This window comes from Curcuma longa, chromosome 9 (assembly GCF_044706935.1).
Source record: "Curcuma longa cultivar G26 ecotype Majalengka, Jawa Barat chromosome 9, ITB_CL_G26_1.1, whole genome shotgun sequence".
NCBI lineage: Eukaryota > Viridiplantae > Streptophyta > Magnoliopsida > Zingiberales > Zingiberaceae > Curcuma > Curcuma longa.
The window spans coordinates 9,222,825-9,241,135 of NC_133869.1; the positions used below are offsets into that span (position 1 = coordinate 9,222,825).

Below are 18,311 nucleotides of genomic sequence, written 5' to 3' on the forward strand. Positions count from 1 at the left end.
AACCTTTTAGTACATCAGAAATGATCAAATTAACTTCCAACGTAGCTTTTTCAACATCAGCATCTGTTTGATTAACCCTAGCAAAACGAAACATCTTGATAAAAAGAGTATCAAAACTGCATGACTTGATAATATAGTCAATAACTAGGCAAAGCAACGGAAAATCAAAAGCTTCCCCGCAGGGGATCAGCAGATTTTCCTGATCTTGCATCGCTCCAGGCCTTAGCAATTGTTTGTTTCATATCATCATCACCCTCATCATACATATTCTGCACGAGCATTAAAAAAATTTTGATTCAGTAAAAGCTTAAAGATCCAAAGAAGAGGGTCCTTGAGGAAAGAAAGAGATCACCTTCATCAGATCCATGATGCCTGCCATTGGATCTTTCTCCTTGTCTAGATTGGGTTTTAGCTGCATAAAGAATAAATCAGGGTGGTTTAAGTTCCAAGTTAGAATTGAAGTGTATTCTTTAAATTTGCAAAAGGAACACTAGGAGAGCTGATTGCAATTGAAGAGAGTTTTTTTTTTCAAAGAAAAACAAAACAAAACAAGTAGTTACCTTATCTTCTTTGAAATGAAGGTCTTGCCAATTTCCTTTCGAAGCTTTCACTAGTGTAATTATCACTTTTGTTGGTTTGACTAGCACCTTACATTTCTCAGGCACTATTTCTTTGTTTAATTTTGGTATGGTGCACCGATAATTCTTTCCCTGAATATCATGAAATTTGATGTCCACTGACATTGTCTTGAAAATAGTCTCCAACTTCTCTGCATCTACTCCTTCAAGGAAAACATAGATCTGGAAGGATGAATCTTTGAAAGTTAGTTAAACAAGTATGCATCAGAAAGGGGGGATTCTACTTCAAATATGTTATGTCAGAAATGTTAGTCATAAATAGGTACATTACTTTGGATTATTAGGTTTTAAAGATATGAAGGCTTTCCATTGTAGTCTTTATTGTCATTTTTCTACCATCTTGTTCTGCACTGGCAACTTAAAAATACAGAGGCAATTATTTTGCTCCTTTCAATAAACAAAGAACATACAAGTATACATCTGGAAATTTCTAGAATATCTAGGACTGTATCCATTTCATTTATTCCATTAAATGATCTTCAGACACTGTGTGGCAAGAAAGCTAGTTCTAGATATGTTGATATATCATCACAAGTAAATATGTAAAAGCAAAAGAAGAAAAAAAAACAGTTCTAATCATCAGAGCCAAACCATAATAAGAAAACGTATTCTGCAAAGTTAGATTGATATTGTCAGTCTCAAGGGGAGAGAGTTATGATGGTGCAAATGCAAACTTGTCTTTTAGGTCAATTAATTTGAAATATTAGCATATGTTGAACATTCATAGAAGATGCAGAAATTTTATCAAAGTGGTATAGTCCTAGTAGTTGATTCAACTGATGCCAGAATTTACAAAAGACATGCTATAAAAAGGAGAATGAACACAATTTAGAATATGATAGTTGCTGATTGATCAAGCAATGAACCGCAGAATTTTGAATAGTCATCCACGTAGGTCATCTAGCAAGATAGTGTGGTTGCCGATTGATCAAATTTTACATGTTTGATGTCAATTATTCATGTTAGTTTAATGTATGTCTAAGCCCCTTGTTTTCTGTTAGCGATGCTCTGAAGACAGTGTGATTTATTTCCTCAAAGCGCCAGAAATAGTACAGTAAAAAACACGAAGCCGACACACCTTGATCTTGTCATTGTCTTGATCCCAGCTGAACGATGACAGGGTAACATAACTGTTCAAAGAGGGAGCAGCTACCGGTGCCTTCTCTGCAGAAACCTTAGCCACTGATGTTGCCGCAGTCACCGCAGACAACTGCACATCAACCATCAATTAAACAGATAGTTACAACAAAATCACAATCGAATCGCGCGATACAGCATCGCAACCAATACCGACGAAACGCGTAGAGAAGGGAGTAGGGACGAGAGAAGTGAGATTTACCTTGGCTTCGAGGCTACGGATCTCAGAGGCGAGAAGGGAGGCGACGCGAGGCCTCTTAGCGAGGCTCTGCAGGTGGCTCAGCTCCTCCAGATCCAGACGCAACTGCTGCTCATCCGCCATCGCTGCTCCTGGTTCTCGCCGACGGAGTTTCTCTCTCTTCGCAAGCGGAAGACGAGGGTTTTTAAGGTGAGGGAGGAAAGGGCGAGAAGGTTCTAGACGGAGCTAGGGAACGGAGGGGTCAAGTCGGTGGTCGATAGAATGGGCCGAGTTGGCCTGGCCCAACCGGTACAATCTGTGGGTATTTGATAATGTTCATTGATATGATAATCGAATTAAATTAAATTTAAATTAAAATAAATTATATTATTAAAATAATTATTTAAATTTAACTTGATTTTTTTTAAATTTGAACTTATTTAAATTTGATTTGAATTAGATATTATCCATCTCTTAATTCACACTTTTTTTTATTATTTGAAATTTTATATTTTAAATTTATTTGATTGTTTAAGGAGCTTAATATTACAATTTTATTTATTAAGTTATATATAAGTGTGTGTATATATATATAATAAATAAAAATAATTCCTACTGAATGCTATGAACATTTGATTTATTTATAATCCAAATTGAAACTCATGGCGTTAATTAAATTCTTTCACTGTCCATTTTTTACATTAAAAAATAATATGATTATTATCTTTATTTATTTATTCTTTTAATTATTCTTTCTTCATAAAAATTTAGTTCTTCATTCATTTTATTTGTAAAATCTATTTATAATCCAAACAAAACCTTATAATTAGTTTATTGCAATAGCCATATTCATATTTTTATAGTATAAAATCTTAATAAAAATCACTAATCAAAGTTAATCATACTCCAATCTAGAATTTTAATATTTGAGTAATATAATTATAAAAATTCAAATAAATCAAGGAGATGTTTGTAAAAGTTAAAAGTTCAACTATATTGGTATTTGAAAATTTAAATGGATAAAAGTTGATCGAACACTTAATTAATGATGATTCCATCTTTTGTTGAATGTATAGGTAGGTCAAAAGTACTTAGATTCTTGATAGATGTGAAATACTGGAGGAGTAAATTCTAGATAGGTGTGAAATTCAGATAAGACAAAAGTGACTATGTTTGACGGATGTGAATATTTTAAAAAGTGAATTTTATATAAGTGTGAAGTTTAAATAAGTCAAAAATGATTAGATATTTCAAAACTCCCAAAGTATTATTTATATGTTCTATGAGGTGTCACAATAAGCATTGTTGCATTTCTCCACCTTTAAAATATATTTGAGAAAATGAAAAGCAATTGAATAGAAATATGAGGTTTAGACCAAATAAAAATTCAAGTGTCATTTGATTATGTTTATTTTTATTTATTATATATTTTATTTTTCACTGTTTACTAATAATTTAGACAACTACAAATGATTTAAAAAGTTAAAAAAGATGAGCACCTATTTACCCCTCTAGTTGCTCTAAAAGGATTATAATCAATATTTTTATACTATAAATGCAAACCATATATCATATTTAATAAAAAAAATTAAAATAGCAATTCAAATATTGCTAAAGAAATAGTTTGACTAGATTTTTATTAAAATAACAATATAAAAGAATAAAAATATTATCAAAATAACAATATAAATTTGTTAAAATAGATAATAACTAAATAGTTTATCTTTTATTTTAGGGCTCTCTAGTCGAAAATGTAAATAGTATAGTTTTTTCAACTTTATTAAAAAAATTCAAAATTGAACAATTTATAAAACATGAATCAATTATAATGAAAAGAGAAGGAAATAATTAAATAGGAGAAGACAAAAATGCATAAAAATTGAATAAACCATTAAAATATAATACATTTTTGGATATAAAAAGTTTGTATCGGAAAAGGAAAAACTTTTAACTCATAACTTTATTTTAAAAGAATTAAAAAGAATATAGAGAGTTAATTGGACTTAGTTGGTGATTAATTATCATATTTAATTAATTATACTACTTAATAGAAAATTCAATTAAAACAAACTAAGAATTAGTTGCAAAATTAATAATTGATTTTCAGAAATATAATTTAAAGGGTAAAATTAAAATTACATATATCTAATAATAAATTTAACAAGGAACATTATTTATTTAATAATAAAATTATATATATAGTAAAACTATCATCAAACATAAAATATATATTTTATATGATATATATATTTCATCATATTAAAATATAATAATATTAATATTAGATAAAAAAATTATTAATATCAAAAAATAAAAATGATTGAGAATTTTATATAACATACTTTTCTTAAGAACTAAATTATTTTTAAAAAACTCCCAACTAATTACAAAAATTAACAATTCCGAAAACCTTTCAATAAAATTAAACTCTTAATTGGATTAGCAACCATACCTGGGAGAAACAAACATAATATAACTGAGAAGAGAAACAAGCATATCAACTTCTTAGAACTCCATGAATAAATCAGAACATACAAACAAACAAACAAAATCACAGAAGAAATAGCAGGCCTCTTCAATCTTCCATTTTACTTGAAGAAAAAAAAGGTTAGTCCCAATTCAATTTAATTAGTAATTGACTAGAATATTGTCGATATATATATATATTGCTTCAAGCTGTTAAGGTGGTCATAGTAAAATAACTCAGTATAAACCAGCATAAATTTTAGTCTCATAATACTTCCTGATCAAAGATTGAATGGGTGCTACTGCTGCAGTTGTGGTGGGTAGAACAAAGGGAGATCCAGTGCAGCGCCACCGATTTTCAGATCTTCTTCAGACACTTTCAGACCCTGAAGATGAGACAAGGGAATATTAAAAGTCTAAGCAATTTCTGTTCTCCAGTAAATGAATATGATGAGGCGAAAGAAACACGATTGCTTTCGCGAAGATAAACTTATAAGGGTTCGGTTGGACAAACACTTTAGAATCAATAACTTAAATAAGTGTGGGAGACTTTAAACAAAGCCAAAAAAAACAGAATCATTAGTCTGAAATTTTGAAGGAAGAAAACCAAATCATGAACGTGAAGTTGGAAAAGGAACAAGGATAGATTTTCTTATTTCCTTTCACGTACCCAGTTGTGGGTTTTCCTGATGTATCCAGTAAGAAATAGATCCAGTCGATCGTTTGTGGCACCATCAACATGGCCGATTAAATGCGGGCTCTGCACAAAGAAGACAAATTGCATAATTCATCTTCCTCTGAAAAGAAACTTTAGAGGGAAAAATACAATTACTTATAAGCTTTCATTCAATAGGTTAACATTTTTGTTTATCATCCTAGAAGGCCTTAGAGGCTTTAATTTTTTTTTTTAAAAAAAAATTCAAGTCATTGATCTTAAAGAAATAATAAACATGACTTAGATTCATATCGATGCGTGCTCAAATATCAACATAGAATATACTTATCGGCATAATCAACCATATTACTCAAATTTCAAACTATCACTTTGGCTTAAATATGACTCATTCTTGAAAAAATAAACATAACCTTAAACACCCTATCACTTGGCAAACAACTCATCCTAAAATATAAAATTCCCTATTTTATTTTGACAACTTTAAATAAAATCTTACATTTTTTATAAAAAAAAAAATTGTAAATTTTAAGACTTCTTCGTCTAAAGCTTCCAATTTTAAACTTTCTAATTTTAAATCAGATCAAATTGTCATTTAATAAAATTTCAATGCAAATGTTGTTGATGTAGCCAATCATACTACCTAGAATAAGGTCTACTTAACACAATAAGAGCCTTCTCAAGTAAATCAACAAGGATGTGACTATATATATATATATTATAGCTAAAATTAATGTATTAAATCAATAATATCAATAAAGTATAAGAAATATGAGTTACATAAGTTATATTATATGTATCTATTATGACATGAGTCTTAGTTATATAGGTTATCATAAGTTATAATATAACTTGAAAACTTGCGATAGTTGAAATAAACTTGTAAAACCTAACCTCTAAGCTAATTTTCAATCAACTGTGTTTTAACATAGTTTCAATCCATCATGCACACAAATACTACTCTAGTGCTATCCATTACATTGTCAATCTTCAAGAACCATTGTGCCATTTCCATCAAATTAAGCATATCATAGAGTTGAAGTATGGAAAACTTACAACTGATACTAATCTTGTTGATGGCACGACGTTGGATGCATTATGTAAACCTTTTAGTGGTCAGTATGTGAAGACTGTATAAGGACTCATGCTCTTCCTAGTAAACTTCCAACTAAAGCCTTTATTTAAGATGGTTGGGCTATTCAAAACTCAATGAGCATTGAGTTGATAGAAATCATCAGGTGGACTCGAGGTATTCATTAATCAAGTTGAGCTACAAGAATTAGATAAAGCAATGTAGACTGTGATAGATATCAAAAGTCGTGTCAGGAAAGTTGAGTCTTAAATAAAGGATAGTTCGGTGCACGAAACTTCTACCAATATAGGGTCTCGGGGAAAGGTCTATTGCATGCAATCTTCTTTGCATTGCAAGAGGCTATTTTTGCGATTCGAACCCGTGACCACCAAGTCACATGGCAACAACTTTCTCATTGCACCAAGGCTCCCCTTCATGCACCCCATGAGGTTTGAGGGTCATTTTTATAAAACAAATAAAGGGTCAGTCTTCTAATTAATTCCCCTAAAACTAGGGTCTAGTTTACAGGTTTATTACCGAATAAAAATAACAAACTTTAAGAAACTTAAAATGTAGAATACCTTTGCAAACTAAAAAAAAATTGGATCTTAACCTTAATCAAACCATAACCATGAAATTAATTCATCTACTGCATTGAACTGATAACAACTAGCCAATGAACACATACCATTACTCTCTTAGCAACCCCACGCGAGGTGTCCCATCCCATGTTCACAATAACCTTATATATTCCATGCAGTTCAAGCTTTGCCCAACCCAAAAAGACTCCACACACTTGATCAGGAACTAATTCATATGAACCAGTATCTGCGATAAACAGTTTAACTAGCAACTGAAAACACACCTAGAGACTAGAATTTAGTACACAATTGCACAAATATGATGAAGTACAAATATGTAATCATATTATTTACATTACAACTTAACAAGCAAAGCATTAGTTTCCTTACCTGCAGTGACATTAACTTGAGTAACACCATCGTGAGAAACTAGCTCTCCATCCAGGCCTCTAACAAACAATAATTCAATTGGCAGTGCACTTTGCACCCCTGAAAAAACATTAACAATTAGTAGTAACATCACATTTTCCAGCTGAATTTGTTAACAAATATGAAGAACTAATGAATATGGAAAAGAATGTACAATCATCAAATGCAGGAAGATCCCATAACTCAGGCTGAAACTCCAAAAGGGAATGAAGCATATAATCTGTCATGGAATAATATTCATCTTGTCCTTGAAGAGATGGCACAGCGACTACCTTTGCTCCAGCAGTTTTTGCTGCTTTTACACCAACCCTGTATTGAAGCATCATAATTTTCTATTTAAACTCGACTACTAGCAATAAGGTTCTTTCTGCTAAACATAGAAGGGAAAAACACTTGATGTCGGATGTCAAATTTCCTTATATGTTCAACAAAATCAAAAGGAATTCAAGAAAGCAATAAGAGTGTAAGAAAGAGAAAAGTATACTCATCAGAGAGGGCAAAGCAAAGACTATATAGGTTTCAACTTAAGTAGACTAAATCATCACCATAGCATTTGTTCCGATGAGTACTATTTAGTACTAACTTTTAGATGCCAAATCTTCATTCTTATGGGGACATCTCCCTATACAATCCATCCAGAATAATATTGGAAAAATGATATCCATGCCTAGACTCAAAAGATAGCAGCAGAGTAAGAATAACGGTAGTTGCAAAGTTGGCTGGGACAACAAATTGATGCAACATTGTTTGAAAAGGTTACTATGCAACTTAAAAAACGTCAAGACACTCACTATGATTCTAAAATTTTTGCAGCTTGTAAAAATACCATTTAGATAACCTTAGAAAAAATTGCAAATTTGTAAAATTTAACTGAGAAAATGAAATTCTACTTACAGGGAATCTTCAATGACCAGACAATTTGAGGTATTTACTCCAAGTCTCTTTGCGGCCTCTAGGTATCTGATTAGTAGAATGATAGCAATAATATGCCATTCACAAAAAAGGAAATGTGAAAAAAGAAGTTTTTGATCTATGATAAGAAAAAATCACTCACATGTCAGGAAAAGGTTTTCCATGATTAACATCATCCCCACCAAGAATAACAGAGAATGATTGTGCCAATCCTGAAGAGAAGTTTAATAGTTCAAAAGATCATGAAGAAACAACAGCTAACTAGTTGTAGATGCTGATGTTTTAGAAATTTTTGCTATTACTATTTAATATTGAAGTTTCTATATGGTGCACACTACCCAGCTACAATGTTTTTCATTCCAAAGAATAAAAGTTGTTATGGGCAAAAGGCCCATGTGTAAATATGTAAGGATGAAGGACTTCCTTATAAATGTTTCTATGGATCTCTTCGCATCCTTGGTGCACTCCCAATCCAAGCCCGTATAGCTTTGTCTGTCATTTCACATAACACACCATGTGTGATCCTTCATAGCAAGCCCAATTTAGCTTCATTCTCAACCGTGCACTCACACGGTATAAGCAAGCGCAAGTAGAATGTCGGTGCAACCAACCCCTGGTCAAGAGTTGGCCATGGTTTAGGGTTTCGCTATTTGAGCAATGTGTTTAAATAATATGTATGTTGTTTGAATGAGTCAAGTAGGTCAAAGTTAACTAAATGATTGACAATGGACAAAATCCAAATGGGTCAAGATCGACTAGACATTTGACATCAATTATAGTCCAACATGTGTTTGCAGATATAGAGAATCCAACAAGAAGTTGGCAAGGGAAAAGACCAACGGAGTTGACATAGACTAGACACTTGGCAATGATGAAGTTCAACGGGGGTTGGTAATGGAAGTCTAGGCAAGTCGTGGAAGATCAAATGTTTGACAAAAATGAAAGTCCCCATGAGTCAAGGAGTACCGGATGTTAGGTGACTAATGGAAATCCAAACAGGTTGTGGAGGACTAAATGTTTGATGGTGATGAAAGTCCTAAAAAATCAAGGTGGACCGGATGTTAGGCAAGTGATAGACGTCCAGACAGATCATGGAGGATTCAATGATTAGCAACGAAGAAGCCTTGTCAGACCAAGGGCGATTGGATGTTAAGCAAGGTTGAAGTCCTAAAGGAATGAACTCTAGACATTTGAAGTCTTGGCGAATCAAGCTTGGCCTAAGGTTCGGCATATGAAAGTCCTAGCAGGTCGAGGTCAACTAGATGTTGGGCAATAGATGAAGTCCAAAGGCGATGACTCTCTTGGTAAGGGAAGTCCTGGTAGGTTGTTGATGTCAAACTATATGCTAGACAAGGATGAAGTACCATATAGGTTGTGGCGGAGTATCTAGAGCAACTGATTGGGAATAATTCCTCCTCCAAAAAGCCACCTAGCTAAAAATATAAGCTCGTAGGGAGGCGACATTGATCCATTATAAGAAGAACATGAGACAAGTATAAGATTTTTTTTCATGATTTATAAGATTACCCCAATAATATTATTTTAAGTACTATGAATACTAGCACACTGGAGAAGCCAAAGGAGACATTTTAATCAAAGATTAAAAAAAGTTAATACACATGCAGATAGTTAGAGACAAAAGAAAAAGAGAAAGGAAAGCCTCTAACAAGACCCAAAATGGTAAATTGAAAGGTTATTGTTGAAGAAGTAAACTAAACTCATCTTCTTACTAAGGCACAATGAAGATACCTTGTTAACTTAGATAAATTCCAAAACAAGTCATACAAAAATTCTTAAAATACCATGATAATACCGAAAATTCATGGTAAAATGCACAAATAAATTGAGAACCTTGATGGTGGGAAATTTTTAGCTCAACGTGTTTCCTCATGGAGTTTGAAGCAAGTGCCAATGGGATTCCATGTTTGCGAAGATGACCAATAAGGCGATTAACACCCGGAAGTGCTTTTGCTAATGGCCACCTATAGAAATTAAATAACACATAATACCATTATACAATTATGATATTGCTCAGCATTGGCTCTTTCAAAGATAACACAAAAATCTTTCAAAGTAACCATCTAAGAGCAAACAAACCCACAAAATACAACATAATAAAGAACTCAATAAATCAACAAGCACACTCATATCAGAGTAAAGAATTTTCAATACAATCCAGAACATGGTCATATCACAGCTAGCTGTCTGAAAACAAAAGAATTATCAAATTCATAGTTTACTTGTATGGATGGATACGTACTCCAATTCTTTGAATGCTAGGATGATATTGCCGCATAAAAGTTAATGGAATTTTTTTTACAACTGATCATGCCTAAACCCATGAAAGGGATAAATGAATGATTAAATCACAAGAAACATATTTTTTGTCTATTCTTTGATCCTCAAGTGATCAAGAAGAGAAGTTACACAAGATAACTTTAGCATGACATTCTTATATGATGGCACATACTGTAGTTTGTGATAATACACGAGCAACAACACCAGTCCCAAAAAATACATATAAATTGGATAATCTAGGGGCAATTCTTTTGAAGGGGTTATTCCATGAAATTTTGCAACTAAATGATAATGATGAGGTTGTTCAAAGATGACAAATACATTCTATATATAGAATAAGTGAAACTAAAAAGAGTATTATACTTTGTAATGAAAATGATTTAGTTGGTTTGAAGATTACTAATAAAATAGTCTTACAAAGGTAATTAACTGTAGATTGTTGTGACAAACTTGATCATGATGATGAATGATAATGACGAGGCTAATGTGAAAATTAACACAACAAAAACAAATATTTTTTCCACCCCTCCTACACTTAATGCAGTGGATTTACTTTGAAATAGGTACTAAAGAAGAGTTGCGGAAAACTAATGCCACTACAGAATGCAACAGAAAAATGGATTCTTAAAGAGGAGAGGCGAAAATAATACATCAAATTTAATCTCGAGGCAACAAAGCTTCACCTTTCGTGATACAAAGGCATGATCGCCCTAGAGTACTCCTCAGCCGTCATCGGCAGCCCGTAGTCCTGGACGATCGCGGCGGCCGCCTGCTTGTGCATCATCCCCAACCGCTTCTCCTCCTTGGCGGCATCGACCGACTTGCCATACCTCGCCAAGAACTCATTCAGAACCCCTCCCGTGGCCCTCTCTGACCCATTTCGCAATCAACATCAACACAAATCGGAGAAAGATTGGAGGCGGCGCAAAAAAAAAGCACAGACCGGTATCGAGAAGGGTTCCGTCCAGATCGAAAATAACGGCTGAGATCGAGGCTGCGCCGTCCATGGGGGGGCTTCCGCTGGGAGGGCGGAGGCAACGGCAGCGAGCTTAAATGGCGGAGAGCAGGAGGAATCGATTCGGCGATGGGGAGGACGGGAATCGATCTGGGCTTCGTGCTTCTGCCCGCCCGCATTCGATTCCACTTCCGTCTCCGCGATTCGTCGCGCATAGATGCTCCGCCGGAGCAGACAAGTCGGCGCTTACTTAACTATTTATAAAAAAAAAAAAAAAATCTTCAAGAACTGCATTGTGCCAATAACTTCATCAAATTGAAGAATATCATAGACTGTTGAAATTTAAAATTACAAGATACTAATCTTGTTGATGGCACGGCGTTGGATGCATTATGTAAACCTTTTAGTGGTCAGTATGTGAAGATTAAGGACTCATGCTCTTTAGGACTTCCAACTAAAGATTTAAGATATTAAAATTTAGAGCATTGAGTTGATGAAATCATCAGGTGGACTTTAGGTATTTTAATCAAGTTGAGCTACAAGAATTAGATAAAGCAATGTAGACTGTGATAGATATCAAAAGTCGTGTCAGGAGTTTAGCAATAAAGGGTCGTTGAAACTTCTACCAATATAGGGTCTCGGGAAACGGTCCATGCAATTGCATTGCAAGAGGTTATTTTTGCGATTCGAACCCGTGATCCCAAGTCACATGGCAACAACTTTCTCATTGCACCGTGATTTATCTCCCATGAGGTTTGAGGGTCATTTTTATAAAACAAATAAAGGGTCAGTCTTCTAATTAATTCCCCTAAAACTAGGGTCTAGTTTACAGGTTTATTACCAAATAAAAATAACAAACTTTAAGAAACTTAAAATGTAGAATACCTTTGCAAACTAAAAAAAAATGGATCTTAACCCTAATCAAACCATAACCATGAAATTAATTCATCTACTGCATTGAACTGATAACAACTAGCCAATGAACACATACCATTACTCTCTTAGCAACCCCACGCGAGGTGTCCCATCCCATGTTCACAATAACCTTATATATTCCATGCAGTTCAAGCTTTGCCCAACCCAAAAAGACTCCACACACTTGATCAGGAACTAATTCATATGAACCAGTATCTGCGATAAACAGTTTAACTAGCAACTGAAAACACACCTAGAGACTAGAATTTAGTACACAATTGCACAAATATGATGAAGTACAAATATGTAATCATATTATTTACATTACAACTTAACAAGCAAAGCATTAGTTTCCTTACCTGCAGTGACATTAACTTGAGTAACACCATCGTGAGAAACTAGCTCTCCATCCAGGCCTCTAACAAACAATAATTCAATTGGCAGTGCACTTTGCACCCCTGAAAAAACATTAACAATTAGTAGCAACATCACATTTTCCAGCTGAATTTGTTAACAAATATGAAGAACTAATGAATATGGAAAAGAATGTACAATCATCAAATGCAGGAAGATCCCATAACTCAGGCTGAAACTCCAAAAGGGAATGAAGCATATAATCTGTCATGGAATAATATTCATCTTGTCCTTGAAGAGATGGCACAGCGACTACCTTTGCTCCAGCAGTCTTTGCTGCTTTTACACCAACCCTGTATTGAAGCATCATAATTTTCTATTTAAACTCGACTACTAGCAATAAGGTTCTTTCTGCTAAACATAAAGGGAAAAACACTTGATGTCGGATGTCAAATTTCCTTATATGTTCAACAAAATCAAAAGGAATTCAAGAAAGCAATAAGAGTGTAAGAAAGAGAAAAGTATACTCATCAGAGAGGGCAAAGCAAAGACTAAATATATAGGTTTCAACTTAAAAGTAGACTAAATCATCACCATAGCATTTGTTCCGATGAGTACTATTTAGTACTAACTTTTAGATGCCAAATCTTCATTCTTATGGGGACATCTCCCTATACAATCCATCCAGAATAATGTTGGAAGAATGATATCCATGCCTAGACTCAAAAGATAGCAGCAGAGTAAGAATAACGGTTGTTGCAAAGTTGGCTGGGACAACAAATTGATGCAACATTGTTTGAAAAGGTTACTATGCAACATAAAAAATGTCAAGACACTCACTATGATTCTAAAATTTTTGCAGCTTATAAAAATACCATTTAGATAACCTTAGAAAAAATTGCAAATTTGTAAAATTTAACTGAGAAAATGAAATTCTACTTACAGGGAATCTTCAATGACCAGACAATTTGAGGTATTTACTCCAAGTCTCTTTGCGGCCTCTAGGTATCTGATTAGTAGAATGATAGCAACAATATGCCATTCACAAAAAAGGAAATGTGAAAAGAGAAGTTTTTGATCTATGATAAGAAAAAATCACTCACATGTCAGGAAAAGGTTTTCCATGATTAACATCATCCCCACCAAGAATAACAGAGAATGATCGTGCCAATCCTGAAGAGAAGTTTAATAGTTCAAAAGATCATGAAGAAACAACAGCTAACTAGTTGTAGATGCTGATGTTTTAGAAATTTTTGCTATTACTATTTAATATTGAAGTTTCTATATGGTGTACACTACCCAGCTACAATGTTTTTCATTCCAAAGAATAAAAGTTGTTATGGGCAAAAGGCCCATGTGTAAATATGTAAGGATGAAGGACTTCCTTATAAATGTTTCTATGAATCTCTTCGCATCCTTGGTGCACTCCCAATCCAAGCCCGTATAGCTTTGCCTGTCATTTCACATAACACACCATGTGTGATCCTTCATAGCAAGCCCAATTTAGGTTCATTCGCAACCATGCACTCACACGGTATAAGCAAGCGCAAGTAGAATGTCGGTGCAACCAACCCCTGGTCAAGAGTTGGCCATGGTTTAGGGTTTCGCTATTTGAGCAATGTGTTTAAATAATATGTATGTTGTTTGAATGAGTCAAGTAGGTCAAAGTTAACTAAATGCTTGACAATGGACAAAATCCAAATGGGTCAAGATCGACTAGACATTTGACATCAATTAGAGTCCAACATGTGTTTGCAGATATAGAGAATCCAACCAGAAGTTGGTAAGGGAAAAGACCAAGGGAGTCGACATAGACTAGACACTTGGCAATGACGAAGTTCAACGGGGGTTGGTAATGGAAGTCTTAGGCAAGTCATGGAAGATCAAATGCTTGACAAAAATGAAAGTCCCCATGAGTCAAACAGTACCGGATGTTAGGTGACTAATGGAAATCCAAACAGGTTATGGAGGACTAAATGTTTGATGGTGATGAAAGTCCTAATAAGTCAAGGTGGACCGGATGTTAGGCAAGTGATGGACGCCCAGACAGATCATGGAGGATTCAATGATTAACAACGAAGAAGCCTTGTCAGGTCAAGGGCGATTGAAGGTTAAGCAAGGTTGAAGTCCTAAAGGAATGAACTCTAGACATTTGAAGTCTTGGCGAATCAAGCTTGGCCCAAGGTTCGGCATGTGAAAGTCCTAGTAGGTCGAGGTCAACTAGATGTTGGGCAATAGATGAAGTCCAAAGGCGATGACTCTCTTGGTAAGGGAAGTCCTAGTAGGTTGTTGATGTCAAACTATATACTGCTGAAGCACCACTTGAGGTCGACTTGTACTAGGGTACCATATAGGTAGCATGAGCTTTTATTTCATGATTTTTTTTGTTTCACATAATACATTATATATATATATAGGTAGTGGCAGAGTAGAGCAACTGATTGGGAATAATTCCTCCTCAAAAAAGCCACCTAGCTAAAAATATAAGCTCATAGGGAGGCGACATTGATCCATTATAAGAAGAACATGAGACAGGTATAAGATTTTTTTTCATGATTTATAAGATTACCCCGATAATATTATTTTAAGTACTATGAATACTAGCACACTAGAGAAGCCAAAGCAAACTAATATTTTAATCAAAGATTAAAAAAAGTTAATACACATGCAGATAGTTAGAGACAAAAGAAAAAGAGAAAGGAAAGCCTCTAACAAGACCCAAAATGGTAAATTGAAAGGTTATTGTTGAAGAAGTAAACTAACCTCATCTTCTTACTAGAGATATGTTAGGCACAATGAAGATACCTTGTTAACTTAGATAAATTCTAAAACAAGTCATACAAAAATTCTTAAAATACCATGATAATGCCGAAAATTCATGGTAAAATGCACAAATAAATTGAGAACCTTGATGGTGGGAAATTTTTAGCTCAACGTGTTTCCTCATGGAGTTTGAAGCAAGTGCCAATGGGATTCCATGTTTGCGAAGATGACCAATAAGGCGATTAACACCCGGAAGTGCTTTTGCTAATGGCCACCTATAGAAATTAAAGAACACATAATACCATTATACAATTATGATATTGCTCAGCATTGGCTCTTTCAAGCACACTCATATCAGAGTAAAGAATTTTCAATACAATCCAGAACATGGTCATATCACAGCTAGCTGTCTGAAAACAAAAGAATTATCAAATTCATAGTTTACTTGTATGGATGGATACGTACTCCAATTCTTTGAATGCTAGGATGATATTGCCGCATAAAAGTTAATGGATTTTTTTTTACAACTGATCATGCCTAAACCCATGAAAGGGATAAATGAATGATTAAATCACTAGAAACATATTTTTTGTCTATTCTTTGATCCTCAAGTGATCAAGAAGAGAAGTTACACAAGATAACTTTAGCATGACATTCTTATATGATGGCACATACTGTAGTTTGTGATAATACACGAGCAACAACACCAGTCCCAAAAAATACATATAAATTGGATAATCTAGGGGCAATTCTTTTGAAGGGGTTATTCCATGAAATTTTGCAACTAAATGATAATGATGAGGTTGTTCAAAGATGACAAATACATTCTATATATAGAATAAGTGAAACTAAAAAGAGTATTATACTTTGTAATGAAAATGATTTAGTTGGTTTGAAGATTACTAATAAAATAGTCTTACAAAGGTAATTATAACTGTAGATTGTTGTGACAAACTTGATCATGATGATGAATGATAATGACGAGGCTAATGTGAAAATTAACACAACAAAAACAAATATTTTTTCCACCCCTCCTACACTTAACGCAGTGGATTTACTTTGAAATAGGTACTAAAGAAGAGTTGCGGAAAACTAATGCCACTACAGAATGCAACAGAAAAATGGATTCTTAAAAAGGAGAGGCGAAAATAATACATCAAATTTAATCTCGAGGCAACAAGGCTTCACCTTTCGTGATACAAAGGCATGATCGCCCTAGAGTACTCCTCAGCCGTCATCGGCAGCCCGTAGTCCTGGACGATCGCGGCGGCCGCCTGCTTGTGCATCATCCCCAACCGCTTCTCCTCCTTGGCGGCATCGACCGACTTGCCATACCTCGCCAAGAACTCATTCAGAACCCCTCCCGTGGCCCTCTCTGACCCATTTCGCAATCAACATCAACACAAATCGAAGAAAGATTGGAGGCGGCGCAAAAAAAGCACAGACCGGTATCGAGAAGAGTTCCGTCCAGATCGAAAATAACGGCTGAGATCGAGGCTGCGCCGTCCATGGAGGGGCTTCCGCTGGGAGGGCGGAGGCAACGGCAGCGAGCTTAAATGGCGGAGAGCAGGAGGAATCGATTCGGCGATGGGGGAGGATGGGAATCGATCTGGGCTTCGTGCTTCTGCCCGCCCGCATTCGATTCCACTTCCGTCTCCGCGATTCGTCGCGCATAGATGCTTCGCCGGAGCAGACAAAGTCGGCGCTTACTTAACTATTTAAACTCGTGATTTATCTCTCTATTAGGGCAAAAATTAAAAGGAGATGTTAATTATCGTCAAATGGCAACTTTTTAAAAAAATAAAAATAAAATAAAATAAAATAAAACACTGTTGTAACGTATAGCTTATTAACTTATCAAAAATGCCTTTTATACCAGGACAAAAATAAAACATCACCCAAGATTAATTGACCTGAAAGACTCGATACCTTATATCAACTAAATTACTAAAATAAAAATAAAAAGGATATTCTAAATTAAGAAAAATATGATATGGACATTTTTTTTAAAAATCAAATAGATATCTAAAAACTAGTCAGTAACTATTACAATATATTTATAATAAATTTAAAATTTAGTATATATTAATTAAAAGGAGCTGCTACAACATTTATAAGCTATCTAGTAGTTATTATAATATATTTAGGATGAATTTAGGATTGTAGTAGTTACATAATAATTTTTATAATTATTTTAAAATGATTTCGATGAAATTTAAATAATTTTGACAAAGTTGGTAAATAATTTTTTGATATAATAACTCAGAAACTTTAAATCCTAAATCATAAATCTTAAACTCATTCTAAACTAAATATGTCGTCAATTATTGAATAACTTCTACATATTATAACAACTATTGAATAATTTTGCAACACTTACTAAATAGGTTTTATACGTTACAGTAGTTATTCAGTAGTTTCTACAATATATAAATTCTAAATTTTAAATCGTAAACTCATCTTAAATACATTGTAGCAGCTACCGGTAGTCTACTACAACAACGCTAGAGTATTTTTGAGATAAAATCATTTTGAGCTCTAATTTTATTTCAAATCGAGATTGAGCCAAAATTATTTATATTTTCGAGTTTCAAATCGAATTCGTATATCATATATATTTTTCTTGAATTCAAACTCAAATATCAATATTTTCATATTATTCAATTCGAATAGATTCGATTCGTTTGCATCCCTTACTCAACCACTACTGAGCTATAATTCAAACTAAATTGCAACCATGACTCTATTTTTTAGTTGACACTATATATTCAGTTTACACGATTAATCCTGAAGTGACTAGTTCAATCCCACAAAATTTTTCAAAACATAAACAAGTCATTAAGAATATGATGCATTTAATTTCAAAAAAAAATAAAGGTATAATTCCTTTTAAAAAAGTAGATGCTCGCAACTAAACTTGGAGAAATATTTTGTGAATAT

The 18,311-nt window shown here is 33.9% G+C and overlaps 2 protein-coding genes and 1 pseudogene across 2 annotated transcripts; all 3 read right to left on the bottom strand.

Annotated features, from left to right (window-relative positions):
• Positions 1 to 4: 4 nt before the first annotated feature.
• Positions 5 to 2,139, bottom strand: LOC141835417 (uncharacterized). The gene is made up of 5 exons (XM_074722870.1): positions 1,978 to 2,139; positions 1,717 to 1,848; positions 561 to 800; positions 353 to 412; positions 5 to 269 (listed from the first exon to the last, which is right to left on the bottom strand). The coding sequence occupies exons 1-5, from the start codon at positions 2,095 to 2,097 to the stop codon at positions 165 to 167; spliced, it is 657 nt and encodes a 218-aa protein (XP_074578971.1). The 5' UTR covers positions 2,098 to 2,139; the 3' UTR covers positions 5 to 164.
• A 2,561-nt stretch (positions 2,140 to 4,700) lies between these two features.
• LOC141834512 (bifunctional riboflavin kinase/FMN phosphatase-like) lies at positions 4,701 to 11,427 on the bottom strand (annotated as a pseudogene).
• An 823-nt stretch (positions 11,428 to 12,250) lies between these two features.
• On the bottom strand, positions 12,251 to 17,026 carry LOC141834513 (bifunctional riboflavin kinase/FMN phosphatase-like). Its single transcript, XM_074721834.1, has 9 exons — positions 16,818 to 17,026; positions 16,560 to 16,746; positions 15,516 to 15,646; positions 13,712 to 13,781; positions 13,552 to 13,617; positions 12,807 to 12,961; positions 12,614 to 12,712; positions 12,331 to 12,470; positions 12,251 to 12,256 (listed from the first exon to the last, which is right to left on the bottom strand). Exons 1-9 carry the CDS (start codon positions 16,879 to 16,881, stop codon positions 12,251 to 12,253), a joined length of 918 nt encoding a protein of 305 aa, XP_074577935.1. The 5' UTR covers positions 16,882 to 17,026.
• Between the last annotated feature and the right edge of the window lie 1,285 nt (positions 17,027 to 18,311).

Coding starts and splice junctions, on each gene's coding strand:
- LOC141834513 (XM_074721834.1), bottom strand. CDS start 16,881: ATGGACGGCGCAGCCTCGATCTCAGCCGTTATTTTCGATCTGGACGGA. Junction 12,962..13,551: donor CTGGTCATTGAAGATTCCCT/GTAAGTAGAATT, acceptor GCTTCAATACAG/GGTTGGTGTAAAAGCAGCAA. Junction 12,713..12,806: donor TCTTCCTGCATTTGATGATT/GTACATTCTTTT, acceptor ATGTTTTTTCAG/GGGTGCAAAGTGCACTGCCA.
- LOC141835417 (XM_074722870.1), bottom strand. CDS start 2,097: ATGGCGGATGAGCAGCAGTTGCGTCTGGATCTGGAGGAGCTGAGCCAC. Junction 801..1,716: donor AAGACAATGACAAGATCAAG/GTGTGTCGGCTT, acceptor TCATCCTTCCAG/ATCTATGTTTTCCTTGAAGG. Junction 270..352: donor GCATCATGGATCTGATGAAG/GTGATCTCTTTC, acceptor ATGCTCGTGCAG/AATATGTATGATGAGGGTGA.